This window comes from Chlorocebus sabaeus, chromosome 9 (assembly GCF_047675955.1).
Source record: "Chlorocebus sabaeus isolate Y175 chromosome 9, mChlSab1.0.hap1, whole genome shotgun sequence".
NCBI lineage: Eukaryota > Metazoa > Chordata > Mammalia > Primates > Cercopithecidae > Chlorocebus > Chlorocebus sabaeus.
Genome location: NC_132912.1, coordinates 104,435,340 through 104,455,169, shown reverse-complemented (window position 1 = coordinate 104,455,169; position 19,830 = coordinate 104,435,340). Strand labels below are relative to the sequence as shown.

The window sequence follows — 19,830 nt, the reverse complement described above, 5'->3', positions numbered from 1 at the left end:
AGGGAAAGAAAACACTCCCCTCCCTTCAGCCTTCTCTCAAGCCTCTAATCTCATCTGTGAAAAAGAACTGTACTTTACTGTCCACAAAACAGTCTATTTTCAAAGTGAGAGGAGAATGGCCCTGTGAGGAAAGCCATCAGTAACTGCAGTTCCCGAATTCCTGCTTGTTTATAGAAAGCAGTGGCGGAGGATAGACACTTTGAAACCACCTGTGAAAGAATTAAAGACCGAGGGGGGCAAACCCCCATCACAAACAGAATCTCACTGATCAAGTGTGAAAGAAAAGGAAGAAAGAAAAAGCCAAGTAGATCTTTGCAGGCAACCACTAGATGGACATAGAATTCAAAAACATTCTTTAGCGAGATCAAGGATGGCAGGCTTTGAAGCCTGGAGAGCTGGCGAGTCTCAGAACAGCCTGGCCGTGGCAAGCCCCGCACCGAAGCACCCGCAGTCTTGCACTTGCTGGAGCAAAGCATTTAAATGGGAACAATGTCAAATTTCACAGCTATCTTATGTCTAGTGACCTTACGGGACCCCAAGGGGAAGACAGATAAAAAATGATTGTTCTCGACAAGTTCCTGAAAGCGAAGAAGTCAAATAGGCAACCTCTCGAAATGAAATCGCCCACAAACTGTTGCATGCAGGGTGGCCAGCAAACAGGGCTTATTTATTTATTCATCTATTTATTCATTTTACCAAGGACTCACAGCATGTCCCTTTCTTCATAGAACACACACAAAGATAAAGTCCCATCATCACAGTATATTAATTTAGAAAGAACGCTATTGTGGGCAAAGAGGAGGTAACAAATATTCTGAATTATTCAATTGATTTGAAACAGGTTTTACTGTTGTTTCAAGAAAGCGAGACATAACTAGTGTCTGACACACAAAAAAATCTACACATTACATGAAAGAACAGTTTATGAGGACAAAGACGAGATCTCAAACTTCTGCTGTGTTTTTTAGACAAGAATTTCAATGACACTTCACATTCCCTAACTATGCCTAAGTGAATCATCTTAACTTAATGGCTTTTTTTCTTTTTAAAAGAAATAAACATTACAGAGGTAGCTAAAATTCCCCTTTACTACTACCCTAAATCTCATTTGCCTGCTTCCTTTCCAGAGGCAGCCACTACCATGAGTTTGAGGTACATAATTCTGTTCTATTTTTTGTACTTCTACATACATATAATCCTTAAAGAATCACAATATTGTTTTGTGTTAAATATTTTTGTATGTATTGCTCTGAATCTATTTTGCTTATGTTGTTCAACTTGAAGTTTTTGCCACCTATCCACATATATGTTTTGTTCCTCTTTTGGACTTAATGTTTTAAAGCAAGAAACCAAAGAGGAAGAGGTTTATTCACACAAGAACGGCTATCTGTACCTATATGTTTCCGCCTGTCTCTGATTGGAGACTAAAGTCAGGAGGACTTCTTGGAAGAAGCAAGGAACTGAATTTGGTTTTTGAAAGAGACTGAAAAAATGCTGAGTGAGAATGTTGTGGGGGCATTTCAGAGCTACTCCTTACAATAATTCCATACACTAGGAATTATGAGGTTTGTTGTATCTTTCTTTCATTATTTAATTATAGATTCTATGGCTTTTAAATATTTAGGTTAGACAAATGTTTTGACTGTGGAAGATACATTTAAAAAGGGATGCTAGACAAATCAAGATTTATTAAAACTGAACAACCACCCCAGAAATCCTGTAAAACACTATCATTTATGTCCAACAGGTGGACACACAAACCAATTACAAATCAAAGAGACTTTGATCCATGGAGTCTTTGGTGTATACCGAATAAAATACATTCGAAATGTATTTGTAGTGTGAGATAAAGATATAAAGGTCACTTCATAAGTGCTAGTGCTGCTTATGTTAGTAGTTTTAATTTTACCTTGTCAGTGCCTCTGTGTACAAAACTTAAGAAAGCAACACTTTGATTTGTTCAGGTTTCCTTAAGGAGGGGCACAGAATCCTCGAAGCATGATTTGAAAAAGATGGATAAGATATTCTACCCAAATTCAACATCACCTTTAATCTTGCCCTCTCCTCCTCTAATCCCTAGGTAATGTTTTGTGCTTCTTTTGCAGAAAAGCAATTTTGTTAATCACTTTAGCACCAATTCTTGCATCCCTGGCAATACTCAGAACTGCTTCCATCCAAGTCTTTGATGTGGGAAAGAAACACACACACACTCTTTCACATGTAATCTGAAAACAATTCACCTCTTGCCAATGAATGCACAGCACTCCACTTTAATAGAGAGCAAGTTCTGTGGAGGTTTCTAATCCTTTCTGCCAAAGAAGAGAAGAGAGAGAATCACTCAGGTAGCCCAACCTCATTCAGGAGTTAAAATCACTTGGAATGTTTTGTGGTGTGTTTGGGGGTTTTTAGAAATATCACTTGCTGAAGATTACTGCTCTCAGGGGAAATCAAAACAACTCAAGATCAAAAAATAAATAAATAAAAAATAAAAAATAAAAAAAGATTTCCCAACTCAAACAGGATATTCTTCTCAACTTAGATAACTCGATCTAAGTGTATTACAAAAAACCTGCTTTAATCCCTCAAAGCAATGGTGTTATAGATAAGCGGTAACTGAGGTGGCTTAAATTCCAGAAATGTACAAAAGATTTGGTTAGAAACAAAACTGAAAAAGAAAAAAGCTCAATCAGCATTGCTGTGACTTGAAGAGGTAAATTTAGGGCAGTAAAAATGCAAAGAATGTCCTTTATTAAAGAAATAGCCATAAAAGTCCAGAATTATCTCAATGGTCTCATTGACTTTTTATAGTGTCTGTATGTGTGTGTATGTGTTTTGGGTGTTTATGCGTTTGTGTGTGTCAGGGTTCTATGAAATTGAAAATTTTTTTACTGATATGTATATAAGATAGGGTTCATTTGAAAATTTATTTATACATTTTACTGTGATGTTAGAACATTCTGAATCTTTATTCCATAATTTTTTGTTCTTTTTATAATTTTTGGTTGAGTTATAGTATTTTCTTCCCGTTTAGTCCATTTCCTAACATATCATTGCTTACTTAAATGCAATGAACAAATTTTATTCTGTTGCCTTTTGTCAATATTATCCTATTTTCACAATCTGGGTATGAATTTTTATCTACCTTCAGATATCCCAGTTAACACATTGCAAATCCCCACTCTCCCTTCTGCACTATAGCTCTCTATTGCAAAATAAGGGCAATTTCTTTCATTATGGACTCTTCTATTTACCCAAAACATGCTCTAAAAATGCCCTTTCACTTTTTAGAGAGTCCCCTTAGAGATGAAACGCTTTTCGATAGGTAATACATGCAAATAGTTAATAAACATTTAAAAGGTTTAAAATAGTATACAATTGACAAGAAATTCTGTCTCCCATCCACCCAAATTCCCCTCCTTACAGGCAAACACTGGTACTAGGTTTTTGGGTACCTTTATAGAGATATTTGGTATACATGAGTCAAAGCACACAAATACAGTTTTCCCCTCCACAAATGGCAATATATTATACACACTGTTCTGAATTTTGCTTTTTCTTTTTTTCACTTAATGTATATTAGAGATCCTTCTCTAGTGATACGTGCAATCTTTCTCATTATTTTCATAGCTGATTATTCTATTCGACGGATATTCCATGATTTATTTAAACAGTTTGGGAGATATTTGTTCCCAACACCTATTCTCTGTCAGTGTCTTGTTTCTTCTCAGGTTGTTTTTATGACTCTATCTTGGATACTGTGAATAAGTGATTTCATATATAACATGGAAGACTACTGAAAAATAATTTAAATTTTATTTTCTAAATGTTTTAAAACTTCAAAAAATTACCAAAAGTGATGTGGGTTTATAGTTTTTGTTGTTGTTGTTTTGTTTTGTTTTTGAGACTGAGTCTTGCTCTGTCGCCCAGGCTGGAGTGCAGTGGCACGATCTCGGCTCACTGCAAGCTCCGCCTCCCGGGTTCACGCCATTCTCCTGCCTCAGCCTCCCGAGTAGCTGGGACTACAGGCGCCCGCTACCACGCCAGGCTAATTTTTTGTATTTTTAGTAGAGACAGGATTTCACCATGTTAGCCAGGATGGTCTCGATTTCCTGATCCCGTGATCCGCCCGCCTCGGCCTCCCAAAGTGCTGGGATTACAGGCCTGAGCCATCGAGTCTGGCCAGGTTTACAGTTTTTAAAAACCAGCATTGTGAAAGCCGTATGATACCAAGACTTTTTTTTTTTTTGAGACAGGATCTCACTCTGTCACCCATGCTGGAGGGCAATGACACCATCTCTGCTCACTGTAACTTCTGCCTCCCAGGCTCAGACGATCCTCCCACCTCAGCCTCCCAAGTAGCTGGGACTACAGGCGCCTGCCACCATGCCCAGCTAATTTTTGTATTTTTAGTAGAGAGGGGTTTCACCATGTTGGTCAGGATGGTCTCGATCTCTTGACCTCGTGACCCACCAGCCTCGGCCTCCCAAAATGCTGGGATTACAGGTGTGAGCTACCACACCCAGCCTAATTTTTTAATTTTTAGTAGAGACAGGGTTTCGCCATGTTGCCTAGGCTAGTCTCAAACTCCTGGGCTTAAGCGATCCACCCGCCTTGGCCTCCCAAGGGGCTGGGATTATAGGCATGAGCCACCATGTGTAGCCCAAGACTTTCAATTACTTCCTTTCAGTCTCCTCATGGATCCCACTTAGATTGAGTCATGACATAACTGCTTAAACACTTAAAATTCTGTTGTTCATTTATTTCTTATATGGGTTAACATAAGACACACACAGCATCAATAATTTCCTTCTAATAGCTGATATTAACTTTAATTCTCTTACCCCTGCAAAATATAATTCAATATTACTTTACACACCTTTAATTAAACTCCAACATGCTATCTCATACATGACTAAAGACTCAAATCAGAAAAATTGCAACATCTGGTTGACCTCAACTCTTTTACAGGAGTTAGGCAAGCTATTGGGTCTGACCATTGTGGCTCCTCTCCTACTGTTGTATGGTCCAAGAGATAGAGATCTTTTTTTTTTTTTTTTTTTTTTTGAGATGGAGTCTCGCTCCATTGCCTAGGCTGGAGTGCAGTGGTGCAATCTTGGCTCACTGTAACCTCTGCCTCCCGGGTTCAAGCAATTCTCCTGTCTTAGCCTCCTAAGTAGCTGGGACTACAGGTGCCCGTCACCATGCCCAGCTGATTTTTGTATTTTCAGTAGAGATGAGGTTTCACTTTGTTGGTCAGGCTGGTCTTGAACTCCTGACCTCAGGTCATCCACCCACCTTGGCCTCCCAAAGTGCTGGGATTACAGGTGTGAGCCACCGAGCCCGGCCAGAGATGGAGATCTTGAGAGATTATAAAGTTGCTGGGTTGTGCCACGTATCTACTGAGCAGTGTAAGGAATGCATGAGCACCTGGGCAAAAATTCCTCTCTACTCATCAGTGGCTACATAGCACTTACAGACCCATATCCTTGCTAAGAGATAATTTGAGCTCTTAACTCTGTCTTGCCAGGGCTGATATCGATGTAATTATTGTTTGATTCTACTATAAGACTGACTTCAGTTTCAGCTTTTTAATTTGTCCATTTCACTTCTCATTTATCAGCTTCTATTGCAGATGTGAAGTTCAGTGTTTCTTTGCTCACTCTTTTACTGGGAAACTCTTCTAGCGGAAAGCATGTCATCTGTTGTGAAGGAGAGCTGGTGTTGACTTGAAGCAACAGAGTTGGTGGTCCAGTGGCCATTGTCCTGTGTTAGGAGCAGGTGGTCTCACTAAGCTCCATGTGTTTGGAAATTTCTCTGACCAGTGCTTGTGCTGCTAAAGGAAGAAGAGCTCAAGCTGCACTCCTTGTTTCCAGGTCAATCTGCTGAACCTGGGAAAATCCCCAGGGGCTAGCTTGAACTTCTTCCTGCTTTTCTCTCCATGGTGGATTTTAAACATAGGGGATTTTCCTCATTCATCTATTTATATTTCCAACAGCTGCTATAAGAAAGGGGAAAAGGCACATTTTATAGTATATATTTTTAGAAACAGTGACATAGTTTCTCAAAGGATAACAGTTAAAATTTTGGTCCAAAGACTATAATTGCTCTTAACTTGGTGGGTGGGTGTGTGTATATTATGTATATATGTGTGTGCGTATATATGTTTTTGAGTATGTGTGTATACATTTTTTAGTAAAGTGAAAAACAAAAAAATTAAGATCTATTCTTGTTCCATTCACATTAAAACTTGTGTTTATATTTAACAACACAATCCACCATCTGTTGAAGATAATGTAATTGAACGATACTCCAGAAAAGTTGTCCTATGTGTTTTTCACATTTTTTTCCACATTTTTAACAGGACTTGAAACCTAGGACTATAAATAAATGATATCCTATGGTTTCATTCAGTGTAATAAATGTCTCAAATGAAAAAATTTACTTAAAGTTTGGCATTGTTAAATAGTAGTAATAACAATAGAATCAGAAATAAGAATTTTATATTTAACCTGGCACTTTCTTCCAGAAAACTAAAGATGCTTAGGAGCAAATTTTTTCTAGAACTTAATTCTCATTCTTTTCTTGGAAGTTCATATTTGTTCATAAGTTCATATTTGTACATTATCTTAGTGGTGACTGATTATTTACACTTTTAAAAATAACTAGAATCTGAAGGCAAGGTAAGAGTGATCATGAAAAATTCACAAGGTTTTGTGGTTCCCTTCATCTTCAAGTTTTTTTATCTTTTTTTTTTTTTTTTTGAGACGGAGTCTTGCTCTGTCGCCCGGGCTAGAGTGCAGTGGCCGGATCTCGGCTCACTGCAAGCTCCGCCTCCCGGGTTCACGCCATTCTCCTGCCTCAGCCTCCCGTGTAGCTGGGACTACAGGCGCCCGCCACCTCGCCCGGCTAGTTTTTTGTATTTTTTAGTAGAGACGGGGTTTCACCGTGTTAGCCGGATGGTCTCAAACTCCTGACCTCAAGTGATCTGCCTGTCTTGGCCTCCCAAAGTGCTTGGATTACAGGTGTGAGTCACTGCGCCCGGCTTAGAAAAATCATAAAATCTGATGTCACATGGCAATGGCAATACAGGAATTTAATCTTAGATCTGAATGCTGATGGTATGCTCTCTATTTTATTCAAAATCTCTTGGAATGTACACTGTTGACACAAAGAAGCCCATTGCATACTAATAACAGCATTACTAACTGGCAAAACCCCTGGAGATCTTTCTTCCCCTCAAAAAAATTACATTTTATATTCTATCCTGCCCACCTGCCCACCTCCTTACTTGCTCTACTGTTCATTATAGACACATGATCCTTAACTTTTGTAGACATAGCTATGCATTTACATATCATATATTTAAATGCATACACATATACATATATAATTTATATAAAAATTAGTGATTGGAAATCTCTATTTTTCTCAGTTGTAAAATTAGGACAGTGTCTTGGAATGATGTTGTGTGACCCTTTGGAAAATATCTTATAGCTGTTGTCCAGGCTGGAGCATTGTGGCGGGATCATAGTTCATGTAACCTCCAACTCCTGGGCTCCAGCAATCCTCCAGCCTCAGCCTCCTGAGTAGCTGGGATTACAGGTGCCCACTACCACACCTGGCTAATTTTTGTCTTTTTTGTAGAGATGGAGTTTCACCATGTTGGCCAGGGTGGTCTTCAACTCCTGACCTCAAGTGATCTGCCCGCCTCAGTCCCCCAGTGTGCTGGGATTACAGGCATGAGCCACCGCACCCATCCTAAGATGAAACTTTTAAAAACTTTATTTTTTAGAACAGTTTTAGATTTACAGAAAAATTGTGAAGATAGTAGAGAGTTTCCATACACTCCTATTATCACATTTTACAATACTATGATTGTTATTATTAACAAACCGATCCAATTTCCTTAGTTTTTATCTAATGTCCTTTTTCTTTTCTGTTCCAGGATCCCATCCAGGATACGTTACCTTTAGTCATCATGTCTCCTGTGGCTCCTCTTGGCTGTGACAGTTTCTCAGCTTTCCTAGTTTTTTTTTTTTTTTGAGACTGAGTCTCGCTCTGTCGCCCAGGCTGGAGTGCAGTGGCGCGATCTCGGCTCACTGCAAGCTCCGCCTCCCGGGTTCCCGCCATTCTCCTGCCTCAGCCTCCCGAGTAGCTGGGACTACAGGCGCCCGCCACCTCGCCCGGCTAATTGTTTGTATTTTTTTAGTAGAGACGGGGTTTCACCGTGTTAGCCGGATGGTCTCGATCTCCTGACCTCGTGATCCACCCGTCTCGGCCTCCCAAAGTGCTGGGATTACAGGCTTGAGCCACCGCGCCCGGCCAGCTTTCCTAGTTTTAATGAACTTGCCATTTTCATCATATTGTACCAAGACCTACTATCAATATGACTTATGACTAGTGATGCTGACCTTGATCACCCAGCTGAGGTAGTTTTTGTCAAGCTTCTCCACTGTCGAGTTGCCCTCCCAATCCATCCCCTTTCCATATTGTACTCTTTGAAAGAAAGTCACTATGTGCAGCCTTCCCTTAAAAATATTAAAATGAACTAGCTTAATTAAGTTCTTTCTTATATGTAGGTGTAAATACCTCTGAGGTTTTTTTTTTCTTTTAAAAAATGATTATCTATGTAATACATACTCACTGCAGAAGACTTTAAAAATGCAAGAAAAGTATAAAGCAGCAGCAGATAGAACTACCCATAATTACACCTCTCACGAGCAACCATTTCTAGCTTTTTATCAATTTCCTTCGTCTTTTTTCTTCTGCATAAAATAACTATTTTTATTTCTATTTATTTATTTATTTGAGACAGAGTCTTGCTCTCTCGCCAGGCTGGAGTGCAGTGGCACAATCTTGGCTTGCTACGACCTCCACCTCCCGGGTTCAAGCGATTCGCCTGCCTCAGCCTGCTGAGTAGCTGGGACTACAGCGTGCACCACCATGCCCAGCTACTTTTTGTATTTTCAGTACAGATGGAGTTTCACCATGTTGGCCAGGATGGTATTGATCTCTTGACCTCGTGATCTGCCCGCCTCAGCCTCCCAAAGTGCTGGGATTACAGGCATGAGCCACTGCGCCTGGCCAAAATAACTATTTTTGAATAGCACTTGCTTGAAATTATTTCACAGATGGTAAAAATATTTTATCTTTGAATATGGCAAAGAAGATGGATTCATATAAAACCAGAGCAGATCTTGGTGGTATTTCAAGATATAAACTACCAACCCAATAGATAATTTCTGAAAATAACATTTTAGAGTCTCTTTCTCTATTTTTGAGAAGCTTGAATATTTACAAATACAGCATTCACTGTGAGACTTCTTGTTTCTTTTCCTTTCTAAGACTTTTAACTTGTTTATTTTACGATTACATGAAACACATTTTATTTTAATTTTTAAAGTTTTAGTATTTTTTGAGACAAGGTCTCATTCTGTTGCCCAGTTTGGAGTGCAGTGGCATGAACATGGCTCACTACAGCCTCAACATTTTGGGCTCAAGTAATCCTCCAGCCTCAGCTTCACGAGTAGCTGGGACTACAGGTATACACCACCACACCTACCTAATTTATTCTTATAGTTTTTAGAGATGGGGATATCACTATGTTGCCCAGGCTGGTCTTGAACTCCTGGGCTCAAGCAATCTTCCTGCCTCAGCCTCCCAAAGTGCTGGGATTACAGGGATGAGTCTCCACACCCAGCCTTATTTAAATAAGGTTTGAGGAAACTTGGGTAGCTGGTTAAAACTCTGGCAATGATCTAGGCTTCAAATCACCAAATTCCTTTTTGCATGGTGTATAGACTCATGGCAACTCTTTTTTTATAGATTTTATTTTGTAAAGGTGTACATGCTTCTTATTTAAAAATTAAGTAATACAGAAAAGTACAAAGTAAAATCCCAAAATTCTATCACCTAAAAATAACCATTATTAACATTATTCCACAAACCTTCCCTTTGCATATATACACAGAGAGATAAATTTACACAAAAGGCTCACACATACCGTACATAGTTACTAAATGAGGATGAAGCAAAATGAAGAAATTGAAGAAGATGAAGCTGAAACAAAATGAAGGAATTACCAAATTTTAGCTAAATGTTCTTTTGCAAGACACTTTAGTTCCTAATAATCCCTTTGAAGTTTTGAAAAAATATTATGAAAAGCATTAAGAGTTTGAAAGTCTACATGATTAACCCTTTTTTTTTTTTTTTTTTTTTTTTGAGACAGGGTCTTGCTCTGTTGCCCACGCTGGAGTGCCTTGGTGTGATCATGGCTCATTGCAGCCTTGACCTCCCAGGCTCAACTGATCCTCCCACTTCAGCCTCTGAAGTTGCTGGGACCACAGATGTGCATCACCATGCCCAGCTAATTTTTAAAAATTACTTGGTAGAGACAGGATCTTCCTGTGTTGCCCAGGCTGTTCTTGAACTCCTGGAGGCTGGTCTTCAACTCCTTGGCTCAACGATCCTCCCACCTCAGCCTTCCAAAGTGCCAGGATTATAGGTGTGAGCCACCGTGGCTGGCTGGAAAGCTCTTACAACAGTGGCTGGCATATAGTAAGTACTTACAGTAAATTTAAGCCAATGCTATTATAGAGGAATAATGGTGAGCATCTGGGCCCACATATGATATTGAAATCTATCATTCACAAAATAATCTCTCTCATTCATCTCAGAATAATTTTCCTGTTAAATCTGCCAGCTCCTGAGGGGCCCTGAGGGTTTAACCAATGGGTATGTGGGCACCAATGTAATGAATGTGTGAATAGGTGATTCTGTCTTCTGTTTATAAGAATGGCCAGAACACAAAATTCTAGCCTTTTTACAATCCTAAACATATACAATGTGCTACCTATAACAGCAACAATCACCATTATGCATGTCACTTACATGTACACAGTAACATAAATAACTATATCTCTGCTTTAAAATCCTCTTTAAAAGTAAACTATTAGCCTGGGTAACATGGTGAGACCTCGTCAACAAAATAAAAAAATTAACCAGGCACCTGTAGTCCCAGCTGCTCTGGGGTTGAAGTGGGAGGACTGCTTGAGCCCAGGAGGTCAAGGCTGCAGTGAGCCAAGATCATGCTACTGCACTCCAGCCTGGGTGCATAAAGTGAGATGCTGTCAAAAAAAAAAAAAAAAAAAAAAAAAGGGTAAATTAACGTTAGTGTTTCTAAATACCCACCAAATTATAAAATTTATATTGTGTCTTCAGGCTTTTTTTGAGATGGAGTCTTGCTCTGTCACTCAGGCTGATGTGCAGTGGTGCAATCTCAGCTCACTGCAACCTCTGCCTCCTGGGTTTAAACGATTCTCTGGCCTCAGCCTCCTGAATAGCTGGGATTACAGGCGCGTGGCACCACGCCTGGCTTATTTTGTACTTTTAGTAGAGACGGGGTTTCACCATGTTGGCCAGGCAGACCAGCCTGACCTCAGGTGATCGGCCTGCCTCAGCCTCCAGCCAATATTGTGTTCAATGTTTTCAGTTTATTAATGCTTAAATTAATTTTTTAAAATAAAAAAGCTTTATGAAAACAAAGGTAGATTTCACCTCCCTACCTTATTTCATGATGATTCCTGAATCTGAACTTCAAGGGAGTCGATGACTTTTACTTAAAGATGTTCTGGGCTGGGCGGGGTGGGTCATGCCTGTAATCCCAGCACTTTGGGAGGCCAAGGTGGGTGGATGGCCTGAGGTTGGGAGTTCAAGACCAGCCTGGCCAGCATGGTGAAACCTCGTCTGTACTAAAAATACAAAAATTATCTGGGCGTGGTGGCAGGTGCCTATAATCCCAGCTACATGGGAAGCTGAGGCAGGAGAATTGCTTGAACCCAGGAGGCGGAGGTTTCAGTGAGCCGAGATCACGCCATTGCACTACAGCCTGGGCAACAGAGTGAGATTCTGTCTCGGGGGAAAAAAAAAAAAAAAAAAAAAAGATGGTCAAGGCCACTAAACTCTTTCTAACTTCCTCTTTTCTGAGTATTAATATATTTATTTTCTTTGATAGAAAAATGCTATTCAGGTCCTCCATGGAGACATGCATTTACTTTTATTATAAACTCATCTTTTCAGTCACATCTTTTCAGTCGCTTTTTTTTTTTTTTTGACACTATACCACAAAAAGATTTTTAAAAGTAAATTTTATGATACAATTTTTAAAAGTCTAGTTTACATCCAAAATTGGATTTTTCTTTGTTGGGGGCAGGGAAAGGGAGAGTTGATGAAAAATTCTAGCTGCTTCTCTGAGCTAAGGCTAAAGGTTTTTTTCTTTGTTGTTTCTTTATCACGTTTGGTAAATTAGGGACACACATCACCACCAAATAACAGATTATATGCCAATTTTCCATTTTGGCTTTGCTTTTTTTCCTGCACAGTGAGTATGTTGACTTTTTTGGAAATCATTGCATTACAAATTCTAGGCTAAGAGTTTACCTGATCTCTAGTTTGAATGTGAAAGAGGATGATTTGATGGCTTTTTTTTTTTTTTTTTTTTCTTTTTTTTTTCCTGTCGCCCAGGCTGGAGTGCAGTAGCACGATCTCCACTCGCTGCAACCTCCGCCTCCCGGATTCAAGCAATTCTCCTGCCTCAGCCTCCCCAGTAGCTGGGACTACAGGCGCCTGCTGCCACACCCAGCTAATTTTTTTTTTGTATTTTTTAGTAGAGATGGGTTTTCACCATGTTGTCCAGGCTGGTTTTGAACTGAGCTCAGGCAATCTGCCTGCCCCTGCCTACCAAAGTGCTAGGATTACAGGTGTGAGCCACCGTGCCTGGCTGATTTGATGTTTTCAAATGATGCTTTAATTTCTCCATTAATGAAAATAAAGTAAGTTACACTTGTGTGATTATGGATTTTAATTCTAATTTAAGTTGGGTTAAAGAAGTTTTAGTGCCTCCACTAAAAATGGATAGAATATAGATGAACTACTCAGCTTTACTATGTATCCTGAATGAGTTAAAAGGTACTCAAACCGTAAGAAATTACAAACATCTCTAACACAAATCTAAACACAAAATGCAGGAACCATATATCATCTGTCTTCCTTCCTGAGTAGCTCACAGTGCATGAATGTAGCAAAATCAATAAATGTTGAACTCATGATGCCACCTAAGTATTCCTGCCTCAATAGTCTTCTAACAGTGTGATACCTGTGAATAAGTAAATTTCTTTATAATGATCTCTAAAAGATGGCTTAAATTCTTTGGCTGCATTGAAATCTATAAAATATTGCTTTTAATAAACCACTGTCTTGAGTTTGGAAATCGTTTTCTACACAAAGTCTTTGTTGCATTTGGAGGGGTGGGGGAAGGATGGCATTTTTTTGTAACAGGATTTGACCTGTAACTATTATTAAGAATTTTCTTAGAGGAGTTCAAAGCATTTTACAGGGATCATCTCATTTATCCCTCGAAAGTAAGGCAGAGGCATTATCTCCACTACAGATTGAGAACACTAAAAGGCCAAGATAGGTGGGGCTTTTTGTTGTTGTTTTGCTAAGATCAAAAAGTAATTCTAGGGCAAAGCCAGATTCCGGTCTGACCTTGTTACACGATGCTTCTTGCAGCACCATAATACAATGTAGTTGCTTCCTAGGTCTCCCTTTGGCTATGCTAGGTGTTGAATAATTTTCGGGGTCGATTTTTATTCTTTCCCGCTCCCTGAAAATGGCTGTTAAGATGTAGATAAGTGCAAAAGAAAACTCCCCAGTCCTTCCTATCTGGATTTGGAGTACAGGATAAACAGACAGAAATATGCATCTTCCTCCCCTCCTCCAAGTTTTACTGCCTAGCCCAATGCTAATAGAAAAATAACACGAACCACAAATGCAAGTCACATGTATAATTTTTTTCTAGTAGTTACATTAAAATGTATTGGCCGGGCGCGGTGGCTCAAGCCTGTAATCCTAGCACTTTGGGTGGCCGAGACGGGCGGATCACGAGGTCAGGAGACCATCCTGGCTAACATGGTGAAACCCCGTCTCTACTAAAAAATACAAAAAACTAGCCCGGCGAGGTGGCGGGAGCCTGTAGTCCCAGCTGCTGGGAAGGCTGAGGCAGGAGAATGGCGTAAACCCGGAGGCGGAGCTTGCAGTGAGCTGAGATCCGGCCACTGCACTCCAGCCTGAGCGACAGAGCGAGACTCCGTCTCAAAAATAAATAAATAAATAAATAAAATAAAATATATTGTATTTAGCCCAATACAGCGTATCCAAAATATTAACACTTCAACATGTAATCAATATAAAATTATTAATGAGATATTTTGCATTTTTTTTTGTATGGCTTCAAAATCTGTTGTGCATTTCTCACTCATAGCTCATTTCAATTTGTTTTAGCCAAATTTCAAATGCTCAGCCGCCACATGTGACTAGGGAGGACACTGTTGGACAGCACAGTTCTAGACCTCAGTAGCTCTCCCTTCAGATTAATGCCATGTGAATCGAATGGGTGGTATGAAGAATAGATGCTGAGTCCTCGGAGAATCAACTTGCACTTGGGTGATGACTGATAAGAATCCCTAGCTGTGCCATGTCCTGATACATAACTGTTTTTGAAGTTATGGACTCAGGAGCTAGAAGACTGCAAATCCCCAAATATGTCTAATACCCAAGCTCACGCCAGGACCGTGCTTCCAGGCCTGTGTGAGAACCTAAGCTTTGGAATCTGTCAACTTCTAGGGCTGCAGATTCGTTGGGCCCTCACATGTGGCCCGTGAAAAGGAGGCATCACTGGAGGAAAAGGAGGGCTCCTAGAGGGGGAAGGCCACCCAACTACGGGATTCTTGAGGACAGGTGCTCCAACTGGCCGCTTCCTGAGGGCAGCAGGTCCTCTTGTGGCCTTAGGCAGGGCCCTGAAACCGGCCTCACGTGTTTGCAACTCGAACTCCTGTGCTTCCACCAAGCACAGGAGTTGGTGGAACCGGGGATGCGGGGGTGGTGTCCGCGCCCCGGCCCCAGCCCGCACCCCGAAGTGGCTCCAAGGCCGCAGGTGTGAGGGGCGTGCCCAGGGCTCGGCCCGCGCCGCCCCATGTGACCCGGTCCGACATGGTGTCGCCTCCTCTCGGGGCGGCGGCGGTGGCGGCTCGGACTGGCCTCCGCGTCGGGCCGGCCCCGTCGCCGCTCATGGGCAGCCAGGGCCGCTCGGGGCCCCCCGGCAACGGCGGGCCCGGCGAGGGCGAGGGCGGAGAGGCGAGGAAGCTGCAGGAAGGGAGGGTGGCGAGGGGGAAGCGAAGGAAGGGGAAGGGGAAGGGAAAAGCGAGAGCGGGGCAAGGCGGAAGAGGAAGCGGGGCGGAAGGGAAGCCCGGGCCACAGACTGCGAAGGAGGCAGCGGGGCCGGGGGCTGAGGCGGGAGCCAGGGCATGCCCAAGGGAGGAAGCAGAGGGAGGCGGAAGCGTGGAGGAAGGGGCGAGAGGCATCATCAAGGGAGATGAGGGGAGTGCAGGGGCCGGGAAGGAGGCACAAGGAAGAGAGTATAGGAAGAAGGAGGCATGGAGGGTCAGGGCTAGGCGGCGGGAGGGCGCCAGGCCGGGAAGAGCACAGAGACAAGGGGGTCAGGCTTGGGCCGACATCCCGGGGACAGGGCTGGCCATGGCGGCGGAGGCCGGGGAGGAGGAGGAGGAGGCGGCTCGGGAGTCGGCCGCCCGCCCGGCCGCGGGGCCCGCGCTCTGGCGCCTGCCGGAGGAGCTGCTGCTGCTCATCTGCTCCTACCTGGACATGCGGGCCCTCGGCCGCCTGGCCCAGGTGTGCCGCTGGCTGCGGCGCTTCACCAGCTGCGACCTGCTCTGGCGCCGGATAGCCCGGGCCTCGCTCAACTCCGGCTTCACGCGGCTCGGCACCGACCTGTAAGCGTCCGCTCGCCCGCCCGCTCCCCGCCCCGGGCCGGCCCCGCGTCCCGGGAAAGGGCGGGGCGCCGCGGCCTGGTCGGCCCAGGGTCGTGTCGCACTCCGAGTTCCTAGGCCTACAGCTGGCCTCCGCCTACGCCCCTTCCCGAGCACTCTCGGGGGCCCTTTTGCCCCTTCTCCCCAAGGCCTCCCTCTGAGGCAGCCTCCCGAGAGCATCCCTCAGTAGGCACCCTCCCGGGTGGGCCGCTCCTCACAATTAGCCATCTTAGGCACTCCCTAAAGCTTTCGATTGTGTCTTTTTGCAGAGATTTAGCTGCCCCGGTTCCTTAGCCCCAGAGGAGCCAGTTTGGTCTATGTGGTTCCTTCGTGCTTTGGACGACTCCTCCAATCCAGGTCTAGGACCCAGGTTCCTTAAGTGGTCTATCATAAATTTTTATGGACTTTCATCTTTCATCCTCCCTACCCTCTTCTAAAGGTTGTTAAGCTTCAGGGCTCGGACCTTAATGCAAGGCCCTCGGTCCCAGTGTTCAGCCATAGTTTATGACTTCATACAGGCAAAGCGATACGAAAAAGGGGGCCTGCTTGAGGCTGGAGTCTGTCCAGGATGTGCACAAGACATGGTATTGCAATTTGGCCTGTTTTTGGTAGGGTCTGAGACCTGTGAATGAAAAACTTTTCTGAACCACTTAAGCTGTTAAATAGGAAGGAAAAAACATGTAGGGAATTGAGGGAGTGAGAGCTTTCAGATTGCCCCCTATTCCACCCATTTTTTAAAAAGTAATTCTTTCTAGTACATTATGACATTAAAGAACGTTTTTAAAAACATAAAAAGCCATAATACCGTCACCTCTAGACAATTATTTTAATTTAAAAAACTTTTCAGTTGCACACATAGTTGCTATCTTACTGATTCTGACAGAATAGGTACATAGTAAATGTTTGTGGGCTGTCCCATAATGAGATTAAAGAACATCCCTCTACTATTAAACTTACATGTTATGTTCAGCTTTTTGTTATTATAGATAATAATGAAATGATGCATTTTTGAGTAACAGCTTTACTGAAGTATAAGTCACATGTCATACCATATAGATTTAAAAAAAATTCGTTCCTTAGGATAAAGTCTCAAGGTGGCATTATAGCAAAGGTTATGGTTTGCAGAGGTGCTGTACCACTTTATAGTGGAAACAGCACAGAGTGAACAAATTTTATGTGAGAATTTAGAAAATCTTTGCTACTTTAATGGTCATTTAAGGTACCAAAGTTGTGTTATTTTGCATCTCTTTTACCACTGGCCAGGATAAATATATTCCCATGTGTTTGTTTCACCTGCGAGACTGTCTGTTCCCACTCTTTGCCCATTTATTACCGGGGTCTTCGTGTTTTTCCTATAAATTTGGAATCTTTGTGGGTCTTAGATGTTAGAATCTAGTCTGTCATCTTTGATCCAGATATTTTTCAGGTCAATTCATTTTACTTTACTGTTTTACACTTTATTAGGCTCTGCCAGTCTTTTGTGATCTTTTTTTTCTCTTTTTTTCTCCAAAGCTTGAGAAATTTATAATTCCTCCACAGACCTGATAAATCTGTTTCCCACTGGTTTTCTTACAAATTTGATTTTTTAGGCCGGGCGCGGTGGCTCAAGCCTGTAATCCCAGCACTTTGGGAGGCCGAGACGGGCGGATCACGAGGTCAGGAGATCGAGACCATCCTGGCTAACACGGTGAAACCCCGTCTCTACTAAAAAGTACAAAAAACTAGCCGGGCGAGGTGGCGGGCGCCTGTAGTCCCAGCTACTCCGGAGGCTGAGGCAGGAGAATGGCGTAAACCCGGGAGGAGGAGCTTGCGGTGAGCAGACATCCGGCCACTGCACTCCAGCCTGGGTGACAGAGCAAGACTCCGTCTCAAAAAAAAAAAAAAAAAAAAAACAAATTTGATTTTTTTTTTTTTTTTTTTGAGACGGAGTTTCACTCGTTACCCAGGCTGGAGTGCAGTGGTGTGATCTCGGCTCACCACAACCGCCTCCTGGGTTCAAGCGATTCTCCTGCCGCAGCCTCCTGCATAGCTGGGATTACAGGCATGCACCACCACACCCAGCTAATTTTGTATTTTTAGTAGAGATAGGGTTTCTCCATTTTGGTCAGGCTGGTTTCGAACTCCGGACCTCAGGTTATCTGCCTGCCTTGGCCTCCCAAAGTGCTGGGATTACAGAGGTGAGCCACCGCGCCTGGCCTAATTTGATTTTTTAATAGTTAACACTTTCATCAATATCACTTTTGGTGCAAGAGGTGAATTCGATTTACTATTCTTGTTAGATAGCCTCAACGGCTACCTTAGTTATCACTACAACTTTGTTAAGTAATTCTCTTTTCCTTTGTTTTGGAAAGCTTATTTTGCCATATAATAAGTTTATATATATATGATATAATATACACATGTATATTCACATACATATGTGTGTGTATATTGGATCTGTGTCTGAACTCTTCATTGTGTGTCACTGATACAGTTTTCGATTTCCATACTATTTTAAATATTGTTACTTTTTGATGGAGTCTAGTAATCTGTCAGGGTAAGATTATCCTGTTGGATTTATGTGTGTGTGTCACCTCTACACTTCTGTTCAACTCGCTGTCAAAAAAAAATTCTGTACTTTTTCAAGGACTTTTGTGGTTTATCATGATAAAGTTCTCACATATCTGTTGTTGCACTTCTGTGTATTTCTGAATATGTTATGCATTTCGTTTTTATTGCAAATATACTCTCTTTGGTATGTTTTCTGGCTGGGTATTACTGAATGTAGAAGATTACTTTTGTAAATTTTGAATTTGATTGTTTTTTATTCTTTTTATTCTAGGATGATTTTGTTCATGATAATGATTCCTTGGGACTTCTTGGGCATGTGGTCTTGTCACCTGCAGAAATAGTTTTTTATTCTCTTCCTTTCTTATGAGAATAACTATTTCAAAGAATATTATCAGTTGACCTATAAGGGAAGTCTAAAACAACTGGAACCCAAGCCAGCCAAGGCAAAGTTTGGCTTTCTCTCTCTTCATATAGAGATTGAGTGAATGAATGAAAGAATTGGTGTTTATTTTCAAATGCTGTAAAAGAGAGATACTGGGAATGAATCTACATTCTGTAGCAGTAATAACAAAAATGAAAGTGAATTTATGGTGTAAAATGCTTTGAGATTGCCAAATGATATGGCTTTATTATTTATTAGACATGTGTGTTTTGATTTCTCGCCTGTGTCCTAGGGTAAGGTGTCCTGGCCTTCTAGGGAAGTTGTTTTACCATAGCACTTGATAAAGAGCAGGGTCACTGCTCGGGTTTTCTGGGTTGAGGGAAGAAGTTACGCATGTTACAGCAGGTGGAGAGAATGTTTACCAGTGTGGTCCGTTTCTGGACAGCTGCAGAGACTTAATAAGCCACAGAGAGAGGTGGTTGTCATCCCTGGAGGAAGAAGGCATGCACCCCAGTCCACTTAGGGAGTCAGCAAAGCCGGGCCCAAAGTACAGCAAGAGTATGGCTGCTTGGATAGTGGCAGGGCTGTTGTTCATGCTTTGGGCTAATTAACTGCAGGCTAGATAAGTGAGATGAGTTTTTATCAGCATTACACAAAACTGGATTTGATCAGAAGCCACATAACCTCACTGGGCCTAGGTTTTATTACCTATAAAGAATGGTAATAACCTTGCCTGATAAAATGAGGCTTAAATGTAGAATGCTGGCTAGTACAGCTTTAAGCACATAGTAAGCACTCAATAAATTGTAAAATGGAACTTTTTAATTGTTTGGGTTCTCCTCTAGGTAGTCTGTATATAGCAAAAGTGGGGATGGTTTGACTTAGAGGTGCTGCCTAAAGACAAAGGGGAAAACACACACACACACACACACACACACACACACACACTCTGCTTGGTTTCTCTCACCTGTCCTGAATGTTTTTGGAAACATGACAGCAGAACCTGTGGACTTAGGG

General features: G+C 42.0%; 1 protein-coding gene and 1 long non-coding RNA gene across 4 annotated transcripts in view; one reads left to right on the top strand and one right to left on the bottom strand.

Moving 5' to 3' along the window:
• Positions 1–15,821, bottom strand: part of LOC140712422 (uncharacterized) — a 48,833-nt gene extending 33,012 nt beyond the window's left edge. For both annotated transcript variants that reach the window (XR_012094035.1, XR_012094036.1), the window contains exon 1: positions 15,712–15,821. This is a non-coding gene — a long non-coding RNA (uncharacterized lncRNA). The remainder of the gene's footprint in view (positions 1–15,711) is intronic.
• The window catches only part of FBXW4 (F-box and WD repeat domain containing 4), an 86,514-nt gene continuing 81,719 nt past the window's right edge, over positions 15,036–19,830 (top strand). The window contains exon 1 of one of the 2 annotated variants that reach the window (XM_038009485.2): positions 15,036–15,845. In XM_038009485.2, the coding sequence (XP_037865413.2) occupies positions 15,049–15,845 (797 nt within the window). In that variant the 5' untranslated portion in view covers positions 15,036–15,048. The remainder of the gene's footprint in view (positions 15,846–19,830) is intronic. The other variant, XM_007963924.3, reaches the window with a different exon arrangement.